Source organism: Varanus komodoensis, unplaced genomic scaffold (genome assembly GCF_004798865.1).
Source record: "Varanus komodoensis strain SLA01 unplaced genomic scaffold, ASM479886v1 scaffold17, whole genome shotgun sequence".
NCBI classification, from domain to species: domain Eukaryota; kingdom Metazoa; phylum Chordata; class Lepidosauria; order Squamata; family Varanidae; genus Varanus; species Varanus komodoensis.
Window position 1 is genome coordinate 9,281,799 of NW_025335505.1, and position 22,114 is coordinate 9,303,912.

Here is a 22,114-nt window from a genome sequence, read left to right on the forward strand (position 1 = left end):
TCAAAGTTATATTTATTTTGACTCTATTTCAAAATATATTTAAGGTGTTTTTGTAATTTGATGCTGAACTGAACTTTTCTTATATTATAAACTGCCTTGGAAAGACCATGGTCTTGACAAATGGTTAAGAAATATATTTAATTGAATTTTAAAAACTGCTAGCTTCTCCTTGTTATGGATCCAAGTGGATCAACCAGTACATTAAGTTAAGGCACTAGCATAAATATGCAGCAGACAGTTGTGCATGGCCTGAAAGAAGGCTTCCATGCCACAAATAGTGAACAGTGAAAGAGGGTCTTTACATTTACAAGGTGCCTTAGGGTCCAGTCCGAGGGGATGCCTGAAACCCTCTGAATTTGGTGTTTTACAGACATCCTTCAGGCAATGCAGAAGGGTCAGGAGATAAAGGTCACCTCTGCACAACTCCTGCCCTGCAAGACAGTTAGAGGGCTGATTTTCACTGTCAAGCTGCCAAAGTGATTGGATTGGGAAGGTGATTGAAGTGCTGGTAGAACATGTCATTTTTAGTGGCCATTGACCTTATGAATAAAAATGTATGTGAATCAGGGAATCCCTTATCAATACCTTCCATTTATTTTATTCATTTTATCATCCTTAATAGCTTAATGTGTGAAATACACAAAAATGTGTATTTCAACTATAGTGCCACTGTTACAGGCATTAACCTTATATAAATATTGAATTCAACTGAATTCACTGTTAATTGTTGTATAATTCAACAAGAAAAGACATGGCATACCAGAAATTCCACTGTAGTCCCAACCTCACATGTAATGACTTTGTTCAGATGCTTCCTAGTGATCTTTCCCTTTTTCCATTGTAATTCAGGGGCTGGGGACATCTAAAATAGTTCATTTTTAAAATGGTTCCAGGGTGGAACACAATAAATTATATACATTAGAGCTACAGTATAGTTTAACATTACTTGGTGCTTTGTCTAGTTTTATCAGCATAGATAATATTGTCCATGCAGAGTTACATTTTTCAAAACTAAGAAGCCCCAGCAGCGCCCTTTTTGCATAAGGAAAGTGCTCTAAGTGTTCAGTAATATTGGTTTCCTTCCTGAAGAGCCTTTTCAGTAGTGACCCCACACTTATGGAATGAGCTGCCCACTGAGCTGGCTCCCCAACTTTACTATATTTTCAGCACCAGGTAAAGATAGTCCTCTACAGCAGGGCATTTAATTAGTAACTAGGACCTGCTGGTCATTAGGCAGGGTTTAACTGGGCCTTTTTAGTGTATATTTTTGTTTTTTTGCTTACTATTTGGTATTAAATTTTGTATTGCCAAATTTGAGGATGCTTTAATACATTTTAATTGGAATATTTTATATTGTTTTTAAATATGCAGCTGCGAACAGCCCAGAAAACTTCAGCTGTTGGGCAATATAGAAATTAAACAAACAAACAAAGGAGACACGTTCATACTGCAATCTGCAAAATGACCCAGAAGCAGCTAGAACACTCAACTGAAATGCAGAATAACCATGGAAATTCCTATCTTACTGTCATTTACTTTTCTTGCTGGTGTGTCCTCTTGTACTTTTTCCATGCATTACCAATATCATGGGAAAATATTCTATTCTGAGGGAATGGCTGAAGTGCTAAAAAAGGTTATTACCCAGATCCTTAGAGAACAGAAATAGTTCAGATGGAATAGATATGGACAACTATGTGCGCTTTTAAAATCATTTCCTTTCCTAGGTATACTGTCTCCTTTTATTATACAGTGGGAAGAAGCAAGTTCCACTGAACTCAATAGAATTAACTGGCCAAACACGCAATTATCATATGCAGCATTCCTCTCTTTTTGGTATTTACCTCCACTTCACAGCCATATTCTGAACCATCCAGAAGAATTACTTTGCACTGCATATTTTTTGGTTTTTTGACAATCCTTAGAGGAGATCTGGAGAGTTTGCTTGAATTTGATTTCTGAGAAAGCTTGTCGTCTTCAAACTGCTGGTACTCCAGTTGTTTTGCTGCTGCAGCAGCAAATTCGAGTTCTTTTTCAGTAGCCTGCGAAATAAAAACAAGGCGATTATGTTCCAGTAGCAGATTAAAAATGTGGCTTATCCCAGCAAGCATTCAGGATCACAACACACCATCAGATATTCCTTTACAATGGACTACTCAGAACCTCATTTTTAAAGTAGAGCTCTAACAGAAGCAAAACAGAGCTAACCATCATTCCGTATTTTGCAAATCCTTTAAAAGAAATGATGCTCTGTTTTCTGATCTGCTGTTTAACTGGTCAATCAGAGCAAGCTAGTAAAAGAAACATGGCAGCAAATCATTTGCTACTTTTGGAGGAATTTGGAGGGATTTAAAAGATCCAACAAGTCCTCTTTTCAAGAGACTGGATCTTGGCTGTAACAGGCCACCCAATGGTTCGCTTTGCTTCCCTCCCCTGACCATTGAGGTCTAATGGCAGACACAGCTCTTCCAACTAGTATTCAAGCAGGATTTAAGCAGCAACAGAAACATAGTAATACTTTAGCCAAAGCTTAGAAAGTTAATCTTATTTTTCTCTGAGCATCATAAAAACATATCTGATTTGGCTCAAAATGATTTCAGAGTAAGTCAGCAGCCTGTGGCACCGACCATCATCACAAATTAATCCTTCAAGTCTCTTTCCTTCATTGTAATGAGTCTCCATAAGAATGAATGAAATCTGTCCAAAAGCTTTAATCTGCTTTCAAACCTAAAGAGTGTCACATAATAGTAGCAGAGTGCAGGGCTCCAAAGCATATAACACATTACATGGGGTGGCAAATCAATTATAGTTGCCTGTTAAAACAAAGCACATACCTTTTCTTGGGAATCTCTACTCTGAGCTGTGAAAAGGAGCTTTAAACATTAACAAAAGTAGTACATGCTGCTAATTTCTAGCAGCATTTTAAGCAAGACAAAACTAAACAGGGAGGAAATTCTCTAGCTTAGACTGTCACAGAAGCACCTCATATGGATTTGCACTGTGCTCAAAATGAAAAACATGCCAGGAACTATTAGAGCCGGACCCACAACTGTCAAGACATGTTCATACCAGAAAAGAGTTTCACAAGAATTGAGCTGCATCTTCCTAAAGAAAGCTGACATCTAGGACAAAATGACCAGTGACACACAAATTGCATTCAGCATTTGTTTTTGGAGTTTTCAAGCAAAAATTCTAAAAAAAAATATTCAAAGAGTATTTGCAATGTTATTTCCCTGAGAAATTTTATGATCTGGCCAATGGCGCAAGAAATTAACATTAGTATAATTAAAATGATTTTGATAATAATTATTGTTAGTCTATACTGCCCATTTGCAATACTGAGACTCAAGGTTGCTTACACCACTGAAAAGTTATGCAGTTAAAACAATAGAAATGTATAAAACTATAAATAATTAACCCAACTGTAACATATAAAATAAGCAAATTAAAGCAATGGAAACAATAGAGACAATAGAACTAGATGAACACAGTCCCACGGGTCCAGACTATTCCCAAGGCCTGTTGAAAGAGAGAAGTGTATGCCTGCTGTGGTGAATATAACATGGCAGGTGCCAATCTAGCCTCCCTGCAAAGGGAGTCCCAGAGCCTTGGGCAACCACAGGGAAGGCCCTTTTCTAAGGCATGTGTCAGTGGGACCAGACAGACACCCCAGAGTGGGCATAGCCGGCACTCGAACTGGTCAAAGGCACCCCTGGCTACCACTTAGACCAGAAGTACTCTAAGCTGTGGACCTGTGCCCTCAGGGGGACTGTAACCCCATCCAGCATGGGCCGAATCCCTATTTACTTGATCTGCCTTCCAACTGACCAGGACCACTTCTGTCCTGTCTGGATTAAATTTCAATTTGTTTGCCCTCAACCGGTTCATTGCTGCTAACAGACACCAATTTAGCATCAAAACAGCTTCCCTGGAATACGATGTAATGGAGAAACAGAGCTGGATGTCATAAACATACTACTGACATTGGATAACATTTCACAATGGTTTCATGTGCGTAGTAAATAGCATTGGGGAGCAGAACAGAACCCCGAGGAACTCTACTGGGAATGGCCAGGGAATCAAACACGAGCCCCCCAACACTACTTTCTGGGCCTGCCACTCCAAGAAGGAACGGCAACAATGCCTCTAATTTCCTTCCCAGTGATGTGGCTGAGAGGATACCGCGGCCAGTTGCGGTATGAAAGCAGCTGCAAGGTGCAACAGGGACATGTTCCCCCATACAGTTCCTGGTGAAGGTCTGAAGATAGATTAAAATTCGATATCATCCAGGAATCCATGGAGTTTGGAGGTCATCCAACACTCTAATACCTTGCCCAAAAATGGAATATTGGAGACTGGCTGATAACTATCCGACACAAAGAGATTCAGGGAAGTATTTTTCAACCTGGGTCTCACCGCTGCCTCCTTCAGGCAGGCTGGCATCCTGCCTTGACTAAGGCAAGCATTAGTCGCACTGCATATCCACTCCTCCAGTCTCCCCAGCTGCTTGTATGATCTAGGAAGGGCAAGGGTCCAGTCCTGCCACATCCTCAGGCTGTACCAACTGACAAGTATCCAGTAATATCAGAAAGCAGGAGCCAAAGTTACATCCACTGGGACTGTCTCAACTGCAGCAACCAAGCCAGAACAAATCAGAGCAACTAAATCTGCAAAGTGCTGAATAAACTGTTCACAGGAGGCTGCCAAATGGTCTGAGCCCTTCTTTTACAGGTTATCATACGAAATGCCTCAAACCACCCAAAATAGTTTCACAGAACAGCTCTTCCCTATGCACCTTTAAGGAGGAGGATGTTTATATATATTTCATGATTACTGAACATACTTGTGGCCTGTTTGATTCCACTCATAGCTGTTATTTTTCTTTTGGTCTACGCTGGCAATATGTGACATCTTTATCACATCCAGCATCAGTGTTTTAGTGAATAGGAACAAACTCAAAATGACAAAAAGCAATTTAAATGTAGTCATTTCATAACTGTCAGGGCTTAATAAACCTGAGGTTGTTAGTTTTGAACATCAACAAACCCTGAATGAAATTAGATTTCAGCAGGTGTCTTCCACATTTCTTGCTCCTCTGAAAATTGTTGCAATCTAACACAGTGATAAAATGATGATAGAACTTTCCCCTTGTTTAACAACAGCAAGACTTCAAAAATTGAATTTAACAGGGAAGACAATTTAACACACATTACAAAAAGTGAAGTGAATAATGAAGTAGCCTTAAAGAAACATACACACATTTGATTAGAAAAATATTTGTGTCTGTATAAAAATGTGTTCAGGCCTTCTAGTGTCAATTCAGATTTGCATAGTTAGCTATATTCTAATGCATGGGAGGTTATCTTGCATTCTGCCAGATGTTTTGGCCTTAATCCTTCACCACCGCTCTACTGGCTAGAGCTGATTGAAGTTGTAGGCCCAAACATCTGGAGTGTCACAAATTGCCTATGTCCGTTTTGTTGGACGACTTGCCTGTTCCTTTTTCACAGGGGTGCTGTGGGCGGCAACAGCAGAAAACTGTTCTAATGCATTCTGGTGTTCTTCACTCAGCTGCTGCTGCTGCTGCTGCTGCTGCTGCTGCTGCTCTTGGGCTCCTCCTGTCCCACCTGTTCCTTGCTGCCCAGAAGTTTCTTTCTGTTCTTGATCCTGATCCTTAGATTCAGAGTCTGACCCAGGTTCTGTAGTCATGGTTGATTAAGCTGCAATACAAACCAGAACTAGTTAGTCATAAACATTCCAAAGTTTAATTTTATGAGTAACATTTTGTGAGCCGCCCCAAGGCTTCGGCGAATGGGGCGGCATAGAAGCCCCCTAAATAAATAAATAAATAAATAAATAAATAAATAAATAAATAAATAAATAAATATCAGAACGTTCAGCTGAACAAGTCAAGACTGGGGAGAATTGGGAGTGGCTCTCATGCCTACTTCCTAGTCTCATGTGGGCATGAGAAGAGAACATCCGATTTATGTGGATCCAGCATCTCCCTAAGCCATCCAGCCAGGCACTGGGACTCAGTACTTGGTTAGGTTTGTGAAGGACTCTTGTCAGCCAGTTGACCAATGATCCTGAAGTAGCCTTTGCCAAAGTGGTGATGTGGGTGGTTACAAAAGAAGAGGGCCTTTTTCGCTGTAGTACTCTAGCCATTCCGTGAACTTCCTAGAGATGCTCACCTGGCACTAAGGTGCATTCTTTCCAGTACTAAGTAAGTGTCTTCTATCTTACCAGAAATTTTAGACTTTCAATATCTGTTGTTTTAAATTCTTTACTTTTATTTCAAATCCTCTAAAGCTATTTTTGCAGTATTTTAAGTGTTTATACTGCAGCTAGGTTTTGCTTTACTTCTAGTTTACACTGTCCTTTTAACTTCTCAATTTTAAGAGTGTATTTTAAGCTGTATTTTACAATTGTTGTGAACCACCCAGACAGATTGAGTGTTGGGTGCTATAGAAATGTTATAAGCTAGAATAAATTAAAACAATTGTTTATTGCTCAACTCTGTCAGTCTGCTGCTTAGGAAGATGAGATTGAAAGTTCCCTGTCCCTGCCTGGTTCCACACTGCAAAATCTTTGTACAGCTCAGATCTCTCTGAAATGAGGGTCTTACAATGTCTTTGTTGTAGGCAATAACATACAACTTAAGTACAGAACGTTTATGCTTAAATTAAGAATGTTTTCAAATTAAACAAATGCAGCCTAGTTACAATTGGAGTCTCATCGATTAGGATACGTTCTTACATAGATGTAGGCCAGTTGAAAACAAAGAATCTGATAGCAACGATTTGTCCATAAGGGGGCAATTTGTTTAATTGAGTAACCATAGAAATTTGTCTGACTGAATAAACATGCAATTACAATTCCACTACCAGAAAATCGATCTTCATGCTGATATGGAACTGTCTATCTCCTTCACCAGGAAGCCACATTGTTAACAGCAGCTTGAAAATCTCATTTGGTAGGGCTTTAACATCATTCATCTTTAGCTTTACCTTGCTCACGGGACTATTGTGTCCCTTTGACTTTGAGGAAAGGGCAGGGCAGACATGGAACACACATGCAGAGTGTTGTTCTTTAACAGGTTATCCAGCACCTCACAAAATAGTTTAAATTTGGTAGAGAGGATGACTGACTAGATGCGTAAGGGAGTAATGGAAGCGGCAGTCTCACTGCTACAACTTCTTTACCTTGCATGCTTTACTCCTTCGTTAAAGTAGTGCATAACTAACAATTATGATAACCTCACTGTTGTATTAACATGCACAAGTGTGTAAAAAGGAAACATCCACCCATTTCATATAAAACAAGTAAGTATCTAGCCATTTTGTATGACATATATAATTAAAAATCCTCCATATAAAGGGCATGCATAATGCATTTTGTATGAAAGTCTAAACATCTAAAAGCAGAGTCCCTGCTAAGAAAATGTACTCATGCCATAATGCTGAAATGTATTATTATGAAACAATATAACTTCATATATGCCATTATAAGGTATCTAGTGGATCTATATAGCAAAACATCTCCAAGACTTGCACAAATATATGCCTGATGTTATAGGGAGTTACAGTCTGAATATCCAACAAATAAATAACAGAGGTATCAAAATGAAGACATACACGACATATTACTCAGATGATTAAACCAGCTATTGCATCTTTCTTTCCTAAGTGCAGGGCCCCAGCTTAGAGCAGGGACATAGTACAAAGGGTGCAGGGGTTTAATCCCTTGCCCTACAACTGCAATCCTGGTCAGAATCCCTTTCTGTCAATGAAAATTATAAGCATGAAGGGCTTGATCGGGATCAAAACTGCAATGGAGGGGCAAAGGGTTATTCCCCCCTCCCTCCCCAAAGCCCCAATCCATATTTTGATACCTGCATTTTTTTTTGCCTGCAAGCAGAGGAAGAGGGAAGAAGAGAAGGAAGAAAAAGTTCTATTTACCATGTTGTTGGCTCTATATTCTCTTAATTCAGTCCATACTGAAAACAAATAAGTTCTTATGGCATATGTTACTACAGCCAGAAAGTTCTAGATACAGATTATAAATAAACTATTCAGAAAAGGAAGACTCACTAAAATGACTCACTAAACTTCCTGCAGATTTTTTTTTTTGCTTTGTTTTTAATTGTTTAGGTCTAATTTCCTTCTTTTTAAAACCCATCTCAGCTACTAAAACACCAAGGGTTTTCCTGCTGACTTTATTTGCTGTGCAATTGGCCTACTTTCCACCTTCATGACGGATGTTTACAATGCACTGCCCATAAAGGTTTCACTGGGAAAGAGCAATGCTTTGCCTCATCACATTCTTCTTGCAGAAACCTCATTAGGACTAATCCATTGTTTCTTCAGTGGCTGTAAAGTGCCTTGCTTACATGCACAGCCATCATTCACTATTAAAATCTTGATTTAATTATTTAAAAAACCAAATATGCTTCGGAGAGCAATGTATCAACTTGTCTTTTAATTTAGCCAAGCTATAGCTCACAATTTTTTGCCAGTATGCTAGACAGAGCAATGATATTTTTGAATGGTCAAGGATCAGCCACTGAGCTAAAATATGACCTGAGCATAAGCAGCCGACTTTGTTGGTAATTCGAAAAGTCTAACACTTCTTTAATTTGAAGGTAGAGAAGTTTGGGTCTCTTGAGTTCAATATTCATCCTATGAACCGATCCAGAGGGGCACACCCCAGCTGCCAAGTCACTGAGTTGGTGGCATTCTCCTGCTGCAGTGAAACAGAGGCTGAAATGAGCTGAATTTATTTTGTTTAAAAGGTAAGTTTGGTCATTTGCAGCCTCTGTAGCACTGTGTTGCTAAAATTCTGTGGCAAAACCCAGTATGATTTTCCACCACTGCACTGCCAAATTTTGGCGACCTGGGCCACATTAAAGACTGGAGGGAATGTGCTACATGTTGGATATCCCTCTTCTATTTCTTATTTGCCTAAGAAATATAAACCACTGCTTCCAGCCACCAATTTTGTTTCTTGGCTTCTCAGCTTCACCGCTGGCTCTTGGACTTTGCAAAGGGGAAAGAAAGTCAGGCAGCCTGAAAACAACAGTGCTAAATATTCACATGCTATTTCTGTAACTAGGGTGATTTTCCTGGCATGGTAAACTTTTGCCTACCATTAATAGCTAGCATGGAAGGTTTAATTCAGAGGAGGCAACCTTTATGACACTGGAGCATGTTTGCCATTTTTTTCTGGGCCCAACAGTATGTCTTAAACTTTAAACACTCCTGCAGACTGAATTCACAGAACTACTTTTGTGGATCCTTTCCATAAGCTTTCAATACACATTACATTTCTGCAGGTTCAATTTGTTCTTTCTAATAGCTGGACATTGACAGGCATGGAGTCTTAACAGAAGACCACTGAGAAATAAGAGGGAGGGATTAACACGTTCAGGTAACCCTGAGATATGCAATTGTAAAAGGCATTATTCAAAAAACAAACAAACCCAAAGTGGAAAAGCCATCATTACTTCCCCAATGAACAACTGAGTATGCTCAATGACTTCAAGGAACCACGAGTATTGAGTAAGAGTTGCAAATTTAACAGGGAGGGAAAAAATTAATAGGTTTGCTTGAGCCCTTTTGCAGCTTATCATACACAGGGCATGGACCTCATTGGCTAGCATCCCAAACAGGAAAGAGGATAAGGATATACTACAATGTTTTGTAGGCTTATGAAAAGCAATTATGATCTCCACACTGCTGAACCACCATGTGGTTAATTGTATGTTTAATTCTACTATGTTTCTGAAATGATTACATCACCAGCAATTAACTGAATTAGACAATAATAATGATGCGGTGTCCAATAGGGAGGAAACTATTTTTTTTCTGAGTAAGATGCAGCCTACAATGTATAGATAAAACAGGTAGATGCCTCATCAGTGACGCACTGCTTGGCATTTTGTAACAGTGTCCAGCGCAGTTTCTCAAATTCCCAGTGTTCCCACAGGTTCAAAATGATTTGGTATTCCTGCCTTCTACTCTACCAGGTTATGATTTACAAGACATCAAGCATATTCCTAATCAAATAATTTAGGAAAACATTGTTTTATGGACAGTTCAGTAAACTGCCAAGAGTGCTTCAGCTATGGGGTGGCAAATTTTAAAAGAGCTGGCAAATTTTAAAAATTGAATGAAAAGCAACCTGTTTGAGACATGCTGTCCCATTATGAATATATTTATGGTTTTATTTATTTCTAAACCATTCTAGAACCATTTCAAAGAGATACCTCAGGATAATCTCAATACTGTCAAAATCTACTAAGAGGCAAAGAAAATCAATTGGGACATTTTCTTCTCTAGTTCCCAGTAAGACAAGTCTACCAAGGTGACCAGAGCAGTGTGTCCCATGAAGAGGCCTGAAGTAAGATTGAAAGGGACATCATCTTATGTTTAGCAATGTTAACATACTTAAATCAAGCTTTATTTTATAAGTAATCATATTTTAACATAAACAAGGCTGGAATTCCAAAACAGATTGGATGAGCTACTTTTCTTCTCCTCCTCCTCCACTGAAGGAAATTATTCTTTGTCTATTCTATTCTGCTAGCACTTATTCTTTACGTAAACCAACATTTACCTAAATCAATAATTCTGCTGAATGCATTTTAATGTATGTTTAGTGTTTTAATGCATGTTTCTCTATGCTGTACACAGCTTATTGAAAAGAGTACTTTTCAGTGATTAACCACAATGTCACAAAGACAGAACTATGCCATTAAGAATCAATCATAATAGTTCAGCAAAAGATTAATTTTGACATTTCTTTTCCACATTAAAAAAAGAGTTCAACTGTAAACACCAATCCTTTTTCTTCAAAGCTGTGTGAGTTGACCTATGAAAACATCTTCCAGGTGTGCCTTCATCAATTTCAGATGTGCCCAAAAGTGAACTACTAACAGCTGTGACAAAAAAAATAATAAAAAAATTAACTGAACACTGATGAGGATAAGCAAAGTAAACTGTAGCTCCTGGCCATCTGAAGGACTTTTTAAAGGCTCCCTTAATTCCCCAATAATCCATGTTCTTGACAACCCCTGGATTCATCTAATTTTGTTCCATTTTATGTATGGAACATTAAGCTACACATTCTTGTTATAGTCTTCCATTACAGTTTAAATTTTGTAACTTCACAATGTAATCATTTTATTTTAAAGCTTCTGAAAAGATAGGAATTTATGTTTCTGATTTCCCTAATAGTTGTAAAGGATGTAAACTAACAAGCAGAAGCAAAATTCTGTTTGGTTGTCTGTCTTTAGCTTTTGTGTTGCTGTTGTTGTTGTTTTTTACAGAAAGAGCACTGGAAAGGAAGAATATATTGCATTATGCTTCCTGAATTGTATCTGGAATTGAAAAAATTCCAAAATGGATTGGATGAGCTCCTTCTGTCCATGGAAGGTTTCTGATCCAAGGAAGCATTTGCAGTAGAGGAATCAGTGTGGTGATTGAGTCCACCTTTAACCTGCGACAACCTGTGTTCTCCCCAAAACTCTGGAATGACAGGATTCCTCTGGAACTGCACTGGAAGTGGTGTTAGAAGCTTCAGGAACAAGTAAAACTTCACCTCATGCCCTGCAAATATCACCTTGTTCACCTTTCTGCCAATCTAGGATTTCTGAATCTAAATCTGCTCAGAGCATACTACCAGTGCTAAATGCAACCCATTGCATCTGCAAATGTAGAATAATAAAGTAACTAGGAAACCTCTAGTTATTTGCCTTCTATTTAGATAAGCACCATGAACAAACATCACTTCTTCCATAAAAGAACACAAAAATAGAAGTGCCATTTCCCATTTGCTTATTGAAATATTCGAAGGTATTGGGATTTTAAAAATAGGCATAAGTAATATTTTCAAAATAGAAACAATATGCACTTTAACGTTTATAACAGGTTTGGTAAATTTTTACATAAGTCTGAAATTTCAGGGGTTTTGATAGTACTACTAATTTAAAACAGTGCCAGTTTGAGGGAAAAATCAAAACCTTTTCCATTTTTTGTTGGACTTCAAAAACTGTTCCAGACATGAGGAGATCTCAAATGCAGCAGTATAATTTATTAATAAGTTGAGAGTATGTTCATGTCCATTAGAAGAGCAAATTATATTTCTATTTGTGCAATCTAGTGGCCTCTACTGAGTCAAGTACATTAATGTGTGCTTCTACTTGTCACTTCTGGCCAAATGCATACATAAACATTAATAATTTATCCATGTCTCAAAGGATTTTTCCAACACTGGATTAGACAATTTCTAGAGAAGTTAATTGTAGCTTGTGTTTTGAGCAAGTTTTTATAATACATGCATATAGCACCCCTATACCCAATCAGCTAATGACATAAGTGATTAAAAGGTAAAGGTTTCCCCATGGCATTAAAGTGCAGTCATGTCTGACTCTAGGGGGCGGTGCTCATCTCCATTTCTTCGCCGAGGGAGCCAATGTTTGTCTGCAGACAGTCTCCGTGGTCATGTGGCCGGCATGACTTAACACCGAAGTGCACAGAATGCTGCTACCTTCCTACCAAAGTGGTACCTTTTTATCTACTTGCATTTGTATGCTTTTGAACTGATTGAGACATATCAAATCATGTTGTTCCCATTCTCTCACCTCACTCTTCTATTTTCATTCATGTTTACTAATGAAAACACTGCACAAGGTAGCACTATTTTCTGTTTGTTTCTTCATCTTTGAGAGCTCCATTTATTCTTCTGGTATGCTACCACAACATAATGTGGTGTGATGCTACAACCAACCAAGTGTGGAGATTCAAGCTAAATAATTTTGGATGATCAGGGGCTATGCACAATCAAATAATAGCAGCACTTCTGTTGTACAAATGCAGCATCTTTACTCAGGTGGATCATGTCAGAAAGCAATCTAGTAAACTCAGACTGTTTCATTTAACTCCCTAAAAACAAATGGGTAGAAAGCAATAATAGGATTATGCTACAACACAGAGTTTGAAATCCACAAACACTGGTTGATTTCCAAATATTTAACAGCCTGTTTTTGAGCACAACTCAAAATATTACCCAACCTACCTTTATTAACAACTGCTTAGGAGACGACGTCTCTTTTTCATACATCTTAATCTCTGCAGAGCAGCTTACAGTTGCCCTGTAATATTTACTGAGAACCTCATCTAGATTTAAATCCAGAAAATGTCTCAACACAAAGCCCAGTTCCAGTTAGCTGAAAACCCAGTTGCTAGACAAAGCACAAGGTACAAAGGATACATTGGTCCTTACGCCAAAGGATGTCGGCCTACTAGATATTATCATGGATTTGCAAGATTATGAGCTTCTAGCTGCAGCAGCAGAATATTCCAGAAAGTAACAGACTACCTTTCTGGAAATACCTAAAACAGGCTTTCCAAGACTCATGTATTGAACTTGATAGAGACCAGCAAATTACAGTAATTTGAGCTGCATATATACACCAATCCTGAACATACTTACTATTCCATATATCAACACAAATTAAAACTTAATAGATTGTATTTATTAACTAAAACAAATCCTTTCAAGAAAAGTTATTTAAACTATGGATATCAAGAACATAATTGAGTTCCCTATATGAAAGTAGATGTTGTATAGAAACTTTTGGGTACACTTTGTTTACTGTTTATTCTAACTTCAGGAAACTCTTTGGATAACTGACAGCATAAAGATCACAGAAGACTTTCCCATCACTTCCTCTAGCCACTGCCCCTTGCATTCCCCAATGTTTATTCAGAACATCAAGAGAGTCTCCTGGATGGGATTGGTTAGGATGGGCTGTGGAAGGTGGAGCTCCTCTCATGCATGGTGTCTCTGCCCAGTTTTGGATGATTCCACTTACCACTACATCTCTCCAGTATCTCATCCCACACAATTCAGGAGCGAAAGAAGACAATTAGTTGCACTTAAGTCCTACTAAAACAAGTGCAAGTTATATTAATCCCCATTTGTTATATTTAAATAGTTATCATTTTCTGGAGAAGGACCTTTGAGTATAAAACCACCTATCTCTTTGGTCCATATACATCAGCATGAGCAAACCTAGTGCAGCCTTTCCTATCACCCTGCAAGAAAACAAGAAATTTTGAGTTCAAAGCAGCTTCTCCCAACTAGGTGCTCTCCAAATATGTTACAATACAACTCCCATTATTTTTAACCGGGTTGGTTTAAAGCAGGGATAGGAAATTCTGGAACATCAGGAGTCAATTTTCATCACCTGAAAGCTACTGGAAGTCACCTACACAACCAAACATTGCAATCACTGCCACCAAATTTCAGCAGCAGTTCAGCACTAAGAGAAGACCTACATTTTCATTTTAAAACAAGTACATGGGACATGCCACCTTGTTTCAGTGCAAGTTAATGCTGCTTTTTGTTTGAATATGCAATTGTACATTAGAACAAGGAGCATGCTTTGTTTCAAAGTGAAACTGCAGTTTTCCGCTCCACACAGCTCCACACCAGGAGTACTCAGTGGTAATCCGGTGGCACGGTGGTAGAAATTTCAGGGTGAAAAGGGATGGGAAGCCACATGTAGCCCATGAGCCATGCATTGCTGACCCCTATCACAAACTGCAATGTAGCACTAAAAATAGGCAGCTGTCCAGGAAATAAAGGCTGAAGCCTAGCTATCCATGCAGGTCTTCCCATGTGCTTCTTTAAGGCTTGGCCAAGGGATGCAAAACAGTATCATTTGTCAACATCAATGAAAATGCCACAGAGCACTTGAGTTGCAGCATAACTCTTCACCACAAGTACAAATACACTGATATTATGAGCTAAGCATGGCTTAGTGGAAGATATATATATGTGAGGGCCATGTGCAATTCATCCTAAATAATAAGCAAAATGTCTTAATTAAACAAAGTTTGGTCTATTACGTTCAAGTCTAAACATTGAAAATCAGCCCAGAAACTGAGGTGGGTTTTAAAATGCTTAAAGCACATATGTTAGACATTAAATTTTATTCCCCACCCTCACCCCCTCTGCTTCTTGGAACAAACAGCTGTCATTTGTATTCACCCTCTCTACTAACACTTCCCTTAATCCCAGTAGGGTTTCCTAGCCTATAATTATACTTTCCAGCTGCTGCACTGCTACACCAGAACCCAACTGGATCATTTGTTTTCAAATATTCCCTCTTTCCTATTAAAGGATGGATTAGAAGACACTTTTTCATAACATCATGGTTTGTTACAATTCCTATTATTTCCAACCTATGTCATGGGCTTTCCTTAATATTTATTTAGCCAGATTCATATTTTGTGGAATTTGCACACGACAGATATGCAAAAATACTAACTACATGCCCCATTTTCAGGACTATCAAGACAGGCAAAATATAAAAAAAACCTCAATGTATGGATGAGGAAGTTGGAGTGAGGAAGGAGGTTTGGTTTAGACATAGAAGAACTTTAAGACAAAATATTCCTGCACACATTAAAAGTGGGGAAAGCTTTATTTTTAATAGAATCTGATTTCAGCCAGTGGAAATCTATCCCCCCCCCCAAAAAAAAAAAGCCTATCAGATAAGCTTTTAAACTGATTCATGGGGAGAAAATGGCAGAAACTTGAGGCATTAACAACAAGGATATAAAAATTAAAGACAGCCAATTTAGAAAGGACTGAAGTCAGGGAAATAATTATATGCCCAACAAAGATTTAAAGAGGAACACATATATAGTTACTGGCATGCTAGTACCAAAAATCCCCCAGTGTTAAAAGGTATAAATTAATCCATAGAATTAACATGGAAAGAAGGACCAGGCCAAAAGAGTAACGCATTTCAGTCATTTTATTGACTCACATTCTGAAGTTGATTTGCATACAGATAGAGAAAGTGCAGTGTACACCTATTCTCCTACTGAGGTCTGGGCTTCTAAACAGATATAGGTCTCCTCCAGGTTGAATCCTGGTAACCCTGTCTTCATGCTTTAGAGATATAAGAAGGTACAGAAAGCAAATAATTCATGTACAGATATGATCGGGATTCCTGGCAGGGCTACGAAATGCTTATGGGTTGAAAAGCTCTGTGTAGAAGCAATAAAATGATCCAACTGATCAGAATAATACTGTATGAACAACAGAAATAATTGTATTCATATAAAACTGTCTTTGTGAAAAGATATAAAATTTGATAATTTTATAATAATTTGCTATAAGAGTTTTCTGTTCAGTGCAGTGTTGCTATTGAAACATACCATTTACACCCACCTTTTTCCTCTTGTAAAAAACCCAAGAGAGGATTTTTTGTGTTATCCTCTTCCTCTCTGTTATCTTCACATCAACAGTCCTGAGAGGTCAATTAGGCAGAGAGTCCCTGACTGGCCCCAAATCGCCCAGTTTCATGTTTAAGTAGAAACAAAACCTGGATCTCAAGTCCCAGTTTGTCACACTAAGCCCTAGGCCACACCTCAGCTAGGGGGTGATATAAAAATGAAATTGATTAATTAATTGTGGCAAGTTTAACTTTCTTGTTTCAAATCAATGCTATCTTATCACAGTGGTTAAGATTTTTAAAGGTTGCCACTATTATAAAAGAAGACTTGACGAGAGAAAAATAATTAAGCAAAATGATAAATGGTATAACATAAACTGGCCCAAAACTCAACCTTCTGATAAAGGGTTAATTAACAGTGTGGGGAAATGCCTACAGATGCCAAGTGTAGATTCAGGGGAACTCAGGTACCAAGGTCATGGGAGGACCAGATAGGGCTTGGGAAAGCAAAAGCAGAGATGCTGTAAAGTATAACCAAGAATTTGTGCTCCCCAAGAAAGTAGGAGATTGGGGGCAATAAGGGCAAATGGTCCTTGCTGGAATATGTCAGTCAATGTCACCCCAGGAGTCATCTGATGAATGAAGGGGGAACAGAAGAAGGGAACAGAGAAGGCTCGGCATTCCCCTTCAAGGAAAGGTTCCCTTTTGATGCCAGCATCTCTTCTGAAGAATGCTGTGCTATCTTCTATATTGGAAGGCATCTGGTACTGCAGGACGGGTACTGAATCTACTGCAGGTTTGATGCAGGAATTAACAGGCTGCCTTAAGTAGTTGCATGCAAATAAGAGTGCTATTAACCGAAAAACAGAATCTAGCCAAGTTTTAGATATACACATGTGTACATATATTAAATACATATGACTCTGGGAACCACTCAGAGTGCTGTTTTGGGTTTATGGTTGGCACAGAAATTAATAGAACCCTCTTTAAAAGGATAGTCCCCCTATTGCTCTTTTGCTTTCTAAAATTCTGAATATTTAGAACAGGCGTCTAGAACAGGGGTTGGCAACTTTTAACACTCAAAGAGCCACTTGGACCCATTTCCCACACAAAAGAAAACACCGGGAGCCGCAAAACCCTTTTGACATCTAAAATGAAGATAACACTGCATATATTGTTTTTTACCTTAATGCTATGTTTATCTTCATTATGATTTAGCTGCAGCTCTTGTTCAGTCACTAAAAACTGTTATTTTTAATCTTACATTATAAAATAGTAGGACTCCTTTCATATATTTTGAATAGGAGAACAGCTTCCTGAAGAGTCAAAGTCAGTGCTAAAGGGCTGCATTTATTAAACAGCAAACCCCATAAGTCCATCAGCAGTAAAAGCAAATGAATCTACCCGCGTATTGTTAAACGTTTGGTTTTCTTCAGAAACTTTTCTTCGATTTATTCATGGTTGGCCTACGGCGGGGAGGGGGGGAGCTCAGTAAATCGGTGCAGACCCCAGAGATGTAGGTGTGCTGGAGATATTGGTGTGTTTAGGACTGCTTAACAGATAAACAGTCAAGTGCTGTGAATTGTGACAGGTCCCAAGCACAGCTTTTAACATTCAGATGAAGGAGATTTCATTGGGACAAAGAGAATCCTTTCAGCAGCGTTTCCTGTAACATGAGAGCCTGCAGGAAGCTTGTTTAGCAGAGGAATGTAGCAGTTTACTTAACTAGCTGATTTACTTAACTAGCTAGTCGTTAGTTAACGCTCCATTCCTGAGTGGAGCTTTGAGCAGATCAGCGGCTGTGCCGGCGCGTGTTTTGAGGGACGGAGCCGCAGCAGAGGGGTTCAAGAGCCACGTGCGGCTCCAGAGCCACGAGCTGCCGACCCCTGATTCAGTATTAGCATGACTGAAGATTCAGACTGCAGAAGGAGCTTTTGCTTATATCAGCTAGTAGTGCTGTGACTCTTGAGGACAATACTTTACCACTACAGTATTCCACAAAACTACTAGAAGTAATACAAAAATGACAGCTACATTGTGGAGGAAGAGGGCGAACAAAAGAATAGTTTCTGAATAGGGTGAAAATTAAGCTCTTCCTGGCAAATCTTCAAACCATTTTTAAACACCCCATCCCCAAGAACATTTCAGTTTCGCTTATTTGTGACTGTTCAGAAGTCTTTCCCCACCGCCTACGTCTCTGCCTCCTAGAGAAGATCATGAGACAAGCTGAGATTTGCTGAAAGCTTATTCTATTCCTAAACACATTTCCCTCTTGCAGCAAAACAATGAAAACTAACTTGAAAAAACTGCATTTATGTAGGCAGGATATTCCTGACCACAGGAGACAAAGGCCATTTCCGAACATACCTGGACAACATCTGCTGGGAATCCTACTGTACGAAACTTGGACACTGTTCTGTTTTGTGCCAATCTGTCCTTGGGCACAGGGAATTCATTGTGGCAGGATGGGATAGTATGCTGTGTTGTGTATGTACCTTGCCTATGCATGCATTCTATATTCTAAAAATGAAATAAAACTACAGTAATAATTCCCAAGAATATGAGTGGATTTACAGTACTCTTTTGATAATTCAGTGGGAGATACAGTTAGTAAACTCTGAATGGGAGGGACTGCATATCTGGTGTCCAATTAGAGTCCTTGCTAAACCTAGAATTATGTCAGCTCATATTCTCTTCCACCTTTGCACACTGAATATGGAAAAGTAGCGCTGGGAAAAATATTTAAAATCAAATAATTAGGATCTATGCATCTGACCAGTACAAAACAGCGATGATATGGTTCAGTACCAGTTATTTGTCATGTGATAGTCCCTATCTGCATATATCATTATTTCTTATGTCCAAAACAAGAATTCAGGAGCTTTAAGCCTTTCATTATCTTGTCAAAGCTGTTATATCAACTAACCTTTCATCTCAAACCAAGTTAATACCAAGGCGAGTCCTAGTAGTGCATCCTGAAGTTCTATTCTGTAAAATGTATCCACTTCTGTGTTGTATTTAAGTACAGTGGTACCTTGGCTCATGAACTTAATCCATTCCACGACCCTGGTTGCAACCCAAATTGGTCATGAGCCAAGTCAAATGTCCCATAAACTTCGATGTAAATAAGGTTAATCAATTCTGTAACCATTTTTTTAATCACAAAAAATTGAAATGATGTGACAAAGAACAACAAAGTAACAAAGAACAACAAAGATCACAGCCATCTCTCCCCCCCCCCCCCGAGCATGATGGCGATCGCGCCTCTTCCCCGCACAAGAGTGACTGCAATCGCGGCCATGGACAGGCACGATTGCAGTCACGCTTGGGCAAGGAAGACAGGCGCGATCGCGGCCATCTCCCTGCCCCGAGCACGATGGGCACAACCGTGGTCAAGCTCATGCAGGGAAGAGGGGCATGATTGCGACTGTCACTCGATGTGGAGTTCACAACCTGAGGCAAAATTTTTTAGAAAGTTCTGTTCATGACCTGATTTGGTTGTGAACTGAAGCGATTGTGAGCTGAGGTACCACTGTATATGCATATAAAATTGCTCTATTAGTTTGACAGTTCTGCAACAATAGTGGAGCATTCATGGAAAATGAAGGTAAAATAGAAAATATTGCACCAGAGGTATAAATACACTCCTCACTAACTAGGATACTCAGTATTACTTTTCAAAATCCACTGTTTTTTCCTTGGATTACTCTAAATCAGTAAAAGTTAAAGATATTTTGGTTTGTTAGGTTTTCATGTCTTTTTCTAATACTGACAGAAAAGAAACTAACATTTCTTGATTATTCTGTGTATTTTTCTGAAAAAAGGAACAAGTTTGTGGGAAAGAGAACAAGTTTGTGTTGCATAGAAAATACCCTATCCTAATCTAAAGCAGTAATAGGAAACCTGTAGCCCACAGCATGTGTGAGGATTCCCTGTCTTCTACCTTTTCTTCTAATCTTGCCCTCCCTGAGCCAGAGAGGAAATTATCTCCAATCAGCGGCTGAATGGAAAGAAGTGTTTCTCTCTGCTTAGCAAGGAAAAAGTGTTCCCTTTCTTGGTGTTCAGCAGAGAAACGGCCTTCTCTCTGATCAGCTGCTGATTGAGGACCACAGCTTCTTCCTGCAGGGCAAAGGGGCAAGAACCAAAACAAGAAACAGCTGCATGGTTCAGTCATTCTTCTTTCTCATCCTAACTTCTGAGTAGTCATATAGAGGCATACTTGTGAGTAGCCAATATGCTGATGCTTCTAAACAGGCATGCATAAGCTTGGTGTTTTGGATGCTATTTGAAAGAGCTGCTGAATAATCCATTCCTGCTTAGTTCTGAGTCTACTGAGTAGACACGCTTCCTACTATAAGCCGGTAAGAAAAGGGATCTGGCTATTTCAGCCCCAGCACTTGCTTGTGCACCTGCCTCCCAGTCTTCTCTGAGACAGAAACAGGCCGTTCAGCTGAAAATATTCAGAACCATTAGAAATCATACCTTCAATTTATAAATGTTAAAAGATTAGGTTTGAATAAACACATTTTAAATGTAGAACATTTCCACATAGAAGCCAACTTCAGTCACATATGAGAGTATGCTCTGATACGATTTAGGACATGAGCCCAAAGCAATCAGAAACAAGAAAAACATCCCCATCGGGGTTAAACAACCGATCAAGCCACATGCATCAACATCATGGCTTGTTTCACTTCATGCTTCACGTTGATATTGAATTTCAACCAATCAATAAAAATAATCTCCACAAACTTTCTCTTTTGGAGGCCAGCAGAGTGTAACTGACATTTGAACATCACCACTGAATGAGAAAAATGAGGGAGGCTTATCATTATGTAACACTGCTGTTTATATAACATTCTGAATGCTGCCTTAAGAGCTGCATCTATGTATCTTAAATAAGTAACTAGAATACAGTATTTACCCCAAATACCCACTTTAGAATAGATAACTTTATACAGACTGGGAGTACTTCCAAATGAAGCTCCTATCATGCAACAGTTCTGTCTCATTCTATTCTAAGAGAATCCAGATGTTTCACTCACCCAACTTGGAAAACAAACAACCCTCAGAAATATATTATGTATGTATGTATTTATTAGATTTGTGCAAAGCAGCCCGTTGGCATCATGTTCTCTAGCACTAGTGTACAAGGAGTGCCTCTATTTTACATTGGATTGATTTAATTCTTGACTAAGTAGAATAGCAGAATTGAAAGGGGAGATATGAAAATGACTTTTGGACTTAGTTTCTTAAAAACAGAGCCATCCATCATGCAATCTTCTTAATCCACATTCAACAGAAAAAAGGTACAGAAAAAGAAGCTGCAGAACAAAAATAGCCCCAGGCAATTCAAGTAAGTAAATCAAGCCACACACCATTAAGAGAAAGGCAAGGCAAGGCGGAGTGTGTGACTACCATCTGGGCAATCATATTTAAGTCTCTTTACTTGGAAATAAGTTCCAAGCAAACATGTTTGGCCAAGCAGCTCTGGTTTGGTGCACAGGGGTGGGCCTTCATGAACTCAGTCATGATAAGTGTCTGCATTTCAAATTTACCACTTTTCTAACAAAAGCATGTCTCTCCAAGTTACAGTAATGCTCAGCAAGAAGTGTTTTCAGTTTTGTAGCACCGTAGCAAAAATGATACAGGTTTCCAATGCTACATCATGCTAAATAGGATAAATGGCTCAAGCCCTTCTGCTTAGGGACACTTGGCTTGTTATGTATTACTTGAACTTTAATGTTAAAATGATATATTTATAACCAACAATAGACAAATATTATGCATAATATTTTATGTTGCAATTGCACAAATAAATAGGGACAGTCTTGTGGTAGAAATTAAGTATTTATTTAGATCAAA

General features: G+C 38.8%; 1 protein-coding gene across 22 annotated transcripts in view; it reads right to left on the reverse strand.

Annotated features, from left to right (window-relative positions):
* EPB41L3 (erythrocyte membrane protein band 4.1 like 3) overlaps positions 1-22,114 on the reverse strand; it is a 142,733-nt gene that overhangs the window by 60,435 nt on the left and 60,184 nt on the right. For 20 of the 22 annotated variants that reach the window (XM_044426250.1, XM_044426264.1, XM_044426252.1 and 17 more), the window contains exons 2-3: positions 5,491-5,717; positions 1,842-2,039 (exon numbers count right to left, since the gene is read on the reverse strand). In XM_044426250.1, coding sequence (XP_044282185.1) covers positions 1,842-2,039; positions 5,491-5,706 — 414 coding nt within the window. In that variant the 5' untranslated portion in view covers positions 5,707-5,717. The remainder of the gene's footprint in view (positions 1-1,841; positions 2,040-5,490; positions 5,718-22,114) is intronic. The other 2 variants (XM_044426254.1, XM_044426255.1) reach the window with 1 other exon arrangement.